Source organism: Hibiscus syriacus, unplaced genomic scaffold, assembly GCF_006381635.1.
Source record: "Hibiscus syriacus cultivar Baekdansim isolate YM2019G1 unplaced genomic scaffold, ASM638163v2 tig00111105_pilon, whole genome shotgun sequence".
NCBI classification, from domain to species: Eukaryota; Viridiplantae; Streptophyta; class Magnoliopsida; order Malvales; family Malvaceae; genus Hibiscus; species Hibiscus syriacus.
Window position 1 is genome coordinate 2281373 of NW_024062987.1, and position 10314 is coordinate 2291686.

The 10314-nt window shown below is 34.8% G+C and overlaps 1 protein-coding gene across 1 annotated transcript; it reads left to right on the plus strand.

Annotated features, from left to right (window-relative positions):
* The first annotated feature begins 273 nt into the window (after nucleotides 1–273).
* LOC120153708 (rhomboid-like protein 20) lies at nucleotides 274–7395 on the plus strand. The gene is made up of 8 exons (XM_039165614.1): nucleotides 274–298; nucleotides 404–504; nucleotides 2466–2606; nucleotides 3633–3699; nucleotides 4130–4281; nucleotides 4367–4468; nucleotides 5450–5572; nucleotides 6878–7395. The coding sequence occupies exons 1-8, from the start codon at nucleotides 274–276 to the stop codon at nucleotides 7046–7048; spliced, it is 882 nt and encodes a 293-aa protein (XP_039021545.1). The 3' UTR covers nucleotides 7049–7395.
* Nucleotides 7396–10314: the final 2919 nt, after the last annotated feature.

Consider the following 10314-nt stretch of genomic DNA (forward strand, 5'->3'; position numbering starts at 1 on the left):
AAACTGAAACGAAATAAATGTTAGGCACCAAACTAAAACGAAATAAATATTAGACACCAAACTGAAACGAAATAAATGTTAGTCACCAAACTGGAACCAAAGGTATACATTGGGCACCATTTGTATATTTAAGCCAAAGGAAAACTAGAAAAATGAATGGAAGAAAGAGGAGTCTTTCAGTTCTGTAATTCCGTTCCATACCAAAGACATACAAAAAGGGTGAAAGCTGAAAGACAAAGACCGTTGCTTCTTCATTCCTATCAATTTTGAAAGATGAACGGCGGTCCTTCTGGTTTCAGTGCGTTCTATTTATTCTTCTTCATTGTTTTCCATGATTCTTCTTTTTCCCTATTTTCCCTAAAATTTTCATGAGCTAGTATATTGCTGTGATTCTTGGTTGCAGATAATGCTCCAGTCACAAGAAGCTTTATTGTTGCATCTGCGATCTTCACCGTATTTGTTGGGATCCAAGGCCGTTCATTTAATCTCGGATTGTCCTATCAGGTAAAGCCTTGTTAAGTTGTTTCGCTTTGAATCTGAGTTTTTTTTTATTCCTTTTCTTAATTTAAATATTTCCTATATGAATTATGATCCGCAGTTTTTCACTTCCAATGTTCGTGGATACGTGCTCATTTTTTATGTTTATTGTGCGAACTAGATTCTAGGGTTTTTCCGTGATGCGTCTTTGATCTACCATTTCAATTTTCACTCAAGCTGTTGTTTTTAATGTTTTCCCAATTTACCAGGATTGGCCTTTGCTTTTCTGAAAATTAAATTCAAAATTTGTCCTGTGTATTTATGGAAAGAATGAGAAATGTTTAATTGTTCTTTTGGTTTTAAAGTGGATCTTTTATTGAATGCATAATTGTTTTGGATATCAATGCATCAAGTAGATGACTTTCTTTTTACCTTTTTTCCCCCATCAACTGCTGATCTAGAAGACTTCATTTCAAGCGGGTGGATAAGATGAAAGTGATTTCTAAGTTTTCTGTTTTCTACATCATTATATCTTTCATAGATTTTTAGTTAGTTTCTATTAATCTTACCCTGAGTATATCATTTGTTTAGATACATTAAATTCATCTTATAAGAGAATACATATTTGAATGATATTCAATTATTAGTTAGTGGTTCATCTTATTTTGGTCCAGTAAGTTTTCTCAAAATCAAGTATTCTTTTGTCACTGATTGACTGAGGTTGAGAATTGAGATACCGAGTAGAGATTGCAATCATCTGGTTGGCAGTTATAAACTAGAAGAGCTATGGACTAGAAGAGCAATTCAATAGTAACACATTTTCAACTCAGATTTCTAATCAATATGTTATAGTTAATCTCATAAGTCAGACAACTTCAGCAACAAACTACATTTTCCCTACTGGATGGTATTAGCTATACATACATATTAGTTCATAGTATATTTAAGACAATATCGCTAGAAGCTCATCGGGATGCATACAAATAATAATTAAGTAGAAAATTATGATATAGAAACAGCTTTTGAAGTATCGAGCTCATGAGGAAAACAAGCTTATATTCAACTTCTTAGTTTAATCCTTAAGCAATTGATGGAGCCTGCTTTATTGTCTTTGAATGTCGCAAAACATACATGATAATGTTTTGTTTTGTGCTACTTCAATCATCTTGTGTCCGTCTATAGGAATAATAGTGCTGTATTAGTTGGTGCTACATTTTCTCAAAGGCATTTAAACAAGTTGCTGTACTGTTCAATTTGGTATTTGTTCAGTGTGCAAAGTTACTCATTTTATTTTAGATGACAAAAGCAGAATGGGAGTTTCTTTTATTTTCTTCTACAGGCTTTAAGTGCATCTGTTTATATGCTGAATAAAACTAATTCAGGAAGCATGCTTCCTATTTTCAAAAGCTTACTTGTCTCAGAAATGGGGAAAAAGGTGTTAAGGGGAGGGGGTATTAATGTGTTAAGATTTATTGTCAGAAAAAGCCAGATAATAATGGTAATTTCTCTAAAAAATGGGAAAACGGGGTGGGGTGAGGGTGTTTGGTCTTAACTATACCGTAAAGCTGCTAAATATATAGTAAAATTAAATGATGGTAAAGAAACTGTTTGTAGTGCCATGTTGTTAATGGATGATCTCTCCACACCAAAATTAAGTTGAATGGCATTGCGTTTGTTTATTTTTCTTTTAGGGAGCCAAAGATTCCTTGCGATCGTTTAGGTTAATTGTTTTTGATAGAAGATTAGGCCTCATTAAAACCCCCCTTCATACCCTCCATGTTACATTAGTAACATGAAGGACGTTGGAAGGAGGAAAAGAGTGCCTATGACTTTTATTAATCTGAACAATAATACACTGCCAGTCCCAAACATCCTGCTGAAATACCATAACACTAATTACATAAGACTGAAAACACACTCCCTACATAAATGAAAACATTTCCTACACCTCGGTATAGCTCTTTCTGATTGTTCCATTGTTATGACAGGATATTTTCGGAAAACTTAGCATATGGAAGCTAATCACATCGGTTTTTGCCTTTTCATCTACACCAGAGCTGATGTTTGGACTTTATCTACTGTACTACTTCAGGGTCTTTGAGCGACAAATTGGTTCCAATAAGTACTCTGTGAGTAATCATAGCATTTGTACCATACAATTCTGTTTTGTTATGTTTGTTGTCATATATATATATATATATATATGTTCCTTTAATGTTGCACCCAATACTTGTAGAATTAGACTATTACTATAGGATTTATGTTTCCAGTGTAGTAAACTACAGTAACCTAACTGTACTAATACTGTGACGGTGTGACCCTTGTTAGAAGAGGCCCTGCCATTTAAGCGAATTATCTGAGTTTGATTTGGTTTTTCTTTTGTTTCACTCTCTTCTGATATCCAGAGAAATAGGAAAGTGTCGGTTAATGTGATATTATGTGCAAGTGTTTTGAGGTTTTATATCAAATAGAAATTCTATTTTTTTAGGATATTAGTCACTAATAAGTTTTCTGGTTTGATAAGATCAGAACTGAGTATATAGGAGACTGTAGAAGCTGTATTTACATGATAGAATTAATTCAAGTAGATCAATTCTCTACGAAAGTTTGCATACTGATAGAATTGAAGAGAGAGACAGAGATAAATGTTATCTACATAGTTTGATTATATCAATGAATTCTTTGTATAATAAAATAAAAAAATATTAATTTGAATTTAAACTGGAATCTTAAGGTACCTTACTACAATTTGAATATTTTGAAAATCTTGGATTACAAGTCTTTGATTACTATATAAGAAATTTGAATTCAGAATTTGAAATCCATATTCAAATCTAGGTTGCCAAAAACAAGATGAATTATCCATGGTTATAAAAATTACTGTCACGTACTGGTAACCCATCCATAGGAGTTATCATATAACAGCACTAAATTTGTATTAAATTAATAGAATGAGCTGCCATCAATAGACCTTTATGATATTATTACGAAATTTCACATATAATGGTGGAATCATCAATTGAAGACATTCTCAGTTTGACTTGCAAAATGGTTTATACTCTTATATTTCTTTAAATTGGCTGCTTATTTTCTCACAAAAACCAAAGTATGCCACCGCCTTCCTACACATAAATTTGTCTGCTTTGATTATGCAGGTTTTTATTTTGTTCTCGGTAGTGGCTTCATTTCTCTTTGAGGTTATGGCTCTAACTATCCTTAAAGGTATGTATTGTCTCATCATTCCATGCCATTTTCTTCTAATATAAATCTATGTTATTTCAGTCTTTCTCAGTTTGTATAATTTCTTCTGGTTATAGTTTTTTGGTCAACTTACAAAATTCTTTTCCAAATTAACTTGGGCAAGAGTGGGAAGCTCAACTTCCCCTTGAGCAATATACCTTTCGAAATTTTATGTGATTATACCTGTTTTATGATGTTAAGCTCTTGTTGACTTGTATAACTCGCAATCTAGGTCATACATATTGGCTGCCAACAAAATGGCTTTCCTTTATTTTCTTAAAATTTTTAATGAAGACAAATTTGAGACATCAGCATGCATGATTGTTATTTATATGCAGGATTAACCATACTAGTTTTCTACGCTGAATTGGTGATGCTGATGGAAAATTTACTTGAGACTTAATGTTTACAGATCCCACGGCTAACCTGCTTACTTCTGGACCTTATGGCCTCGTATTTGCCTCATTTGTACCTTTTTATTTTGACATCCCGGTTTCAACATGGTTTCAAATTTTTGGTGTTCGCTTCTCCAATAAATCTTTCATCTATCTAGCTGGTCTTCAGGTAAAGAGTGAGTAATTAGTTTTACTGCTTAGTGTTAGTCTTCTACTTCAAGGCCCAGTGATAAACTTCAGTTTCTTTCTTGCAGCTTCTTCTATCATCTTGGAAAAGATCTCTCTTACCAGGGATATGTGGCATCCTTGCTGGTTCCTTATATCGTCTAAATGTCTTTCGCATCCGAAGGGCCAAGGTTGTTTCCAATCTGATACTTAGAAATTTTTGTTTCATTAACTTTCCTTTCTTTTAGACATGAAGAAATACATATAGATTTCCATCTATGCCATAGATGAAATGCGATTCTGGCTGCAGCTATGGTAGCTATGTTTTCGGTATAAACCTATTGATGAATGATCCTGTGCAGGGGTTCTATTATAACGAACTTCCTACATTTCAAACGGTAGTGAATTATGCATATGTGAATTTTTCTTGCATGCATATGCACTTACTTTTGCATTGCATTTTATTGGCGTTGGTGTGCCGAGGAGAAGAGAGTGGCATGTGGATTGGAATGGATAATAGAGAAGAAAAGAAACAAAAAATAGAAAATAGTTTTTTAGTTTAAATTTAATTGATTTTATATTAATAGATGTCACACTTGCCATTTGGCTTGACATGTCATTATCAAAAATGAAAATTAGCTCATTAGCTGCTTCATTTTGATGGTGTTAGTGATGTTCCTTAGATCACTGATCAATAGATGCAGAGGAATTCATTTTGGTGAAATTCTTGTACAACATTTGACTGCAGTTCAGGGACCAATTGAAGGATTTTATATTTTTTTAATCCAACAAATTAAGTTTCCATTCTTTTTCTGTTTATTAACACTGATTTTACATGAATTAGGAAATATTAGTTAAATCGGAATGCCACGAAAATTAGAATAAAATTTGAAAACTGTTAACAACTTTTTATCGAAGAAGTAAATGTTTTGAAATTCAAAAGATCTAGCACTGCAAGTGAAGCCATTGAATTTATTGTGATTGAAGGTGATCTGTCCTGAAGAAAGTTCCTCTGCTAAAGAAGGGTTATTGAATTTTGCTATAATAGCATTATTTCACCTTTTTAACTATTTCTCTAGTTGCTACATCCAATTTGTAACATCTTTTTCAATTAATATGCTGATATATTTTCATTAATTTTATATTTGCTAAAGTCATTGTTTTATTTACAGTTCCCCATGTTTATTACGTCCTTCTTTTTGCGGCTTTCTTTGCCCTCTATGGGGAATTCACCTACAGCACCAGCTAGGAATCTTGCAGGAAATGTACCTTCCTACACAACTCGCCAAGTGGAGGCAAGTATTTTTTTTAAAATTCTTCATTTTAACAAATTTCTTGCGACATTTTTTTCTAGAAAGCAGAATTAGTTGTAATTTACATGCCGACATAAACATGCATATCTGTCAACTTTGTATCATGAAGCATGTGATCGAAATCCAAAGTTGGAGTTACACCAGGCAAGGGCTGAGAGATTGCATACAATTATGTTTTTCAGATGCATTTGATTCATGAAACTTGCGTTATGTGGTGCATATGAATGTTGGAGTTCAACTGCTCTTATTATAGTATGCTGCGGGTGATTTAACATTTCAGTGTCATAATATTGCTATTATTTTAGTTTGTTAAAGTATTACTGCTTAGTAGTTGGCATTGGGTGGTATTCTATAAGTTCAATAATATATCCTCTTCTCTTCTATAAGGTTCATGCATTCTTCTGAAGGTTGGCATTATGATCATATGTAACTTGATGCAGTACTATTGATGCAACTCTAGCGGTGTACCTTAGTGTGTGAAACCACTATATTGATGATTGTACTTTTCTTTTTTATCAAAGTCTAAATTCTTCATGTATGCAGAGCAAAAATGTCCATACAGTTACTAGATTGTCTGTATAGCCCTTTGGAATACTGAATGGCGAAATGCGTATGACAGCCATTTGCTTGCATGACTATTATTAGTGAGGATTTATGGATTTGTGACCCATAATTATCTTTTAGAAAGATTTATTAAAAAAATGCAAAAACTTGTAATAGAAGGAAGAGGGTAGGAAATTCTAATTCCTTTGAGGGGAGATTCAGGCATTTAAGCAGAAACATAAGAATCTGCACTGAACTCGAGATTAGCTCCTTCAATCCCTTCGGAATTCTGACTCAATGTTAAGTAGTATCGGAGGTTTCTGAGATTTGAGCTTTATAGATATCAAATCTGTTAACAATGTTTGAAGGAAAAAATAGTCTTCATGGATTGACCGATTACATACAAAGCATTTAATAAGATCATGTAGGTTGGGTATTCTGTTGACCATTATTCCAGCTTTTGGTGAACTGTTGTATTTTCAATAGACATTTAGTGGGTCAATTGTTTTCTATAGATTTTTGTATAATTTTATCTAAAGTTGCTTGTTTTATGAAAAGGTTTAGTCGGTACCACTGTCATCAAACTACTAGATTCAGTGTCAGTCATGTGCTGGTTCTGCCTTTTCTTGTATAACTGAGAAGATTTTTGAATGATTTTTGGCTTTACAAGTCTGGCAAAGTATTACCTAATATTACATTGACCACTGATATGCAAAATTACGGCCTTGAACTCTTTGTTTTCAGAGAACCTATCGACCCACAGTTGCACCTTCAGCTGTAGAGCCATTGGAGGACTCTGTTGCTACCCTGGTGTCGATGGGCTTTGATCAGAACTCAGCCAGGCAGGCACTTGTGCACGCTAGAAATGACATCAATGCTGCCACCAACATTCTTCTTGAAGCGCAGTCCCACTAATTGAGACTAAGAATTGCCAGCGAAAAGTGGATGCGCAGATGTTATTTCATCGGTCTAAATACTTTGATCATTCAGATATAAACATTTTGACGGCAACCAATTTGCTTGCCTCCTGGAGTTCTGTGGCATTCCGAGATTTCACTAGGGAGCACTACTGTTCCATTTTGTTGCCCACTCATATTTCTGTTGGTAGCTTGTAGTTAAGTTATCATACACCAATGCAACAAAGATTTTTGAAATTGTTTACCCTCATGCATGCGTGGATTATTACATGCGGGGCTTATGGTCCAAAATTACCGACAAGTTTGTATAATTGCATGATTTGAATGGACAATTTAGGTACCCTTTAGTTACAGCCAAATCTCCTCGTGGGAGTATTAGGCAAAATGCTGATGATTACCTGAAGTTAGTCACTTTTCTCGGACTTGTTCTTGTTTTTACCTTCAGTTTATATTCGACTTATGCAGCCAGTAGAAAATGTAATTAATTTTTTTCCACTCGGAAAATGCTAATTTTCCTCTCAGGTTTATCTTTTATTTATTTAGAACCTGCCAGTGGAGACACATCACCCTTCCGCACTTTTCATCATATTCTTTTATTGATTTATTTTTATTTTCACCCTCCATCTAATAAGATGATTATTAAATATATTTATTAAAATTATAAGATTGTGACATATGTCAACATCTTGGATGGTTATTAATTTTTTATAATTAAAATTATGATCTTGATAGAATATACATGTAATACATGGGAATCAAATATGTAATTATTAAAATTTATTTAACAGTCATATCAATATTTTCCTTAAAAGTTAACATTATTGACTTAATTAATACTATTTAAATAATTGAGTTACATAATTGAATTTTTTTAATTCAATGGCCAAAATAGAACTTTAGTGATTTAGTGATTATACATGTAGTTTACCTATTATGATTTTGTATTAGAAATAAGGGTAATTTACACGATTAATCACTGAATTTTATTATCTTTCCTATTTCACTCATCATATTTTCAATTTTTTTTCAATTTGTTCATTGAACTTTTGATATTGAATTTTTTTACTCAAGATGATATGTCATATAAAATAGGATTAAAATAAAATTAAAATTAAAATTACAATTATACACTCAAATATATCTAAATTCTTAAATTATATCCCGAGACCTAATCCCCAAATTACAACTCCACCCACAATCTCCCTCGGCAAGTTCACCCTTCCACTGGCATCTGCAAACTGAATTTGCAGCAGAAGTTAAAAGACAGGCCGGGTCATACCCGAATGCGATATTGCAAATGTTGTCAAACGAGAATCTCTGAAGAACATCCTGCACGTCGAGCAATCTTGTCAGAAGCAACGCCGGAGAGCATCAGAATCAAACGGTCGTGAAGCTCGGTATCAACAACGGTTTCCACAAATTTACTAAGAGATTTCGTGTTGAACTAGTGACTCGAAACTTGCCTCTCGAACTTCCAAGACTCCTCGTTGACATTGAACATACCATTTCCAAGAAAATCAAATAAAATATTAATAAAGAAATAGCCTTTGAGGTAGTTGTTGAAGTGGGTCTTGAGAACATGTTGCACGTTGTCGGGGTTAGCAGTTAAGAGCTGGCGGTAACCCAGGACGAGGTGAAGAGTGTAAGTTGCAGAGGAGCAGTTATGCAGGATTTGCGTGATCCATTGAACGCGGTTGCTTTGACTCAGTAAAACGTCGAAAAGGGAACCGATTATCGGATAACGCTTGGGCAAAGCATCCGACCTGGTTGATGGTTTATGGGATTTGTTGAAAATGAACCAGACAAGTGGGGTGAGAAACAAGATGATGATTAAAGGTAACAATGTTACTAATTGTGATTGATTTGACTTTACTTTTTTTTTTTGAAAATAAATGCCATTAGGATTAAGTTGTATCCTCAATTACAGTGGATTTAATACAATCAGGATCATCATTAAAAAACATAAAGGATTGTGATTCGACAAAGCCCAATGAACAAAATTGCGACCTTGTTTGCTTCGTGGTTTGCATAATGAACTTTAAGCCTCATGTTGGAGGCATTCAGTACACATGCTTCGTTGAGTAACAATCCAATCGTGGAGACGTCATTTCTCTGGTTGGCGAGCCTATTAACAATGGAGACTGCGTCACCTTCAATAATGGTGTTTTTTCATCCGTTTTCCAAGGCAAGTTTAAGCCCTTGTGTGAATGCTTTTACTTCGACGGATTCGGCGTTAAATGGTGCCAATAGTTGCCTACACATTCCTCCAATTACCGTTCCATGGTCGTCTCTTGCCACCACTCCAATGGAAGCAATAATTCTTGAGGAACAAAAAGCGCCATCCACATTAACCTCCACTACATCTTTAGGAGGCTTGGTTCACTTCCTAGTGTGGTGACACTAGTTAAGTTTGAAAGACCAACTTCCACTGAGCTCAAAGAATTCAGAGCAGAGGTTCCAAGCTGCTGTGACCACCTTTCTATCTTCTTAAGTATCACCATTGTGAACGAGTTTGTTCCTTCTATTCCAAAGGTTCCAGGGGAGTACCATCAGAAGGACAAGGCCGATATGATCCGGTTGGGGAATAGCCCAGTCAAGCCATTCTTTACAGGAATTGCCCTGCCATTCGATGATATTTGTTCTCAGTCCTGAGATTTCCAGAGTAGTCCTCGACCTTGGGTATTCCTTCAGGGTTTGGATCAAAGTTTCAAGTACATCCCTACAGAAGGGACACATTCCTTCAGAGAGGTGAGTTTTTTTAAGCTTTTATCCCATTGGAATGGCGACGGGACAAACCCTCATATCAAAAATCTTATTTTTGGAAAGATGGGGAGTTTCGTTAGTGTCTTCCAAATTCTCTCATTATCCTTAGGAATTTGCTTGCAGAGAAGGAGCCAATAATATCCCGATTTTGCCGAGAAACATCCAAACGAGTGACGACTCCAAATGAGTTTGTCCATACTGGAAGGGGCAATGAGTGTTCTTAGAATTCTGTTCGCATCTTCAGTCGCAATGACTCTTCTAACTTTATCTCCATCCTATCTTGGTGCCTCTGGAAGCATAAAGTCCGAATATTTGATTGGGTTGGACTCATTATCTTAATAAGGCTAAGTCCACTGAACGGGTGAGGAGTCACCCCAGGTATCTCTGAACATTCTGACACTCCCTTCAGAACTGACTCGTTAAAAAAACCACTCTTTTAGTGCTTCTTTAGCTTTGAAGAAACTCGTCCAGGCATAGGAAGTTTTTCCACCAAGTTTTGCA

Bases quoted from the DNA above. Each gene is read 5' to 3' on its own strand.
- LOC120153708 (XM_039165614.1), top strand. From the start codon at position 274: ATGAACGGCGGTCCTTCTGGTTTCA. The intron at 2,607-3,632 runs GTGAGTAATCAT...TTGATTATGCAG, and splicing joins TTGGTTCCAATAAGTACTCT to GTTTTTATTTTGTTCTCGGT. The intron at 3,700-4,129 runs GTATGTATTGTC...TAATGTTTACAG, and splicing joins GGCTCTAACTATCCTTAAAG to ATCCCACGGCTAACCTGCTT.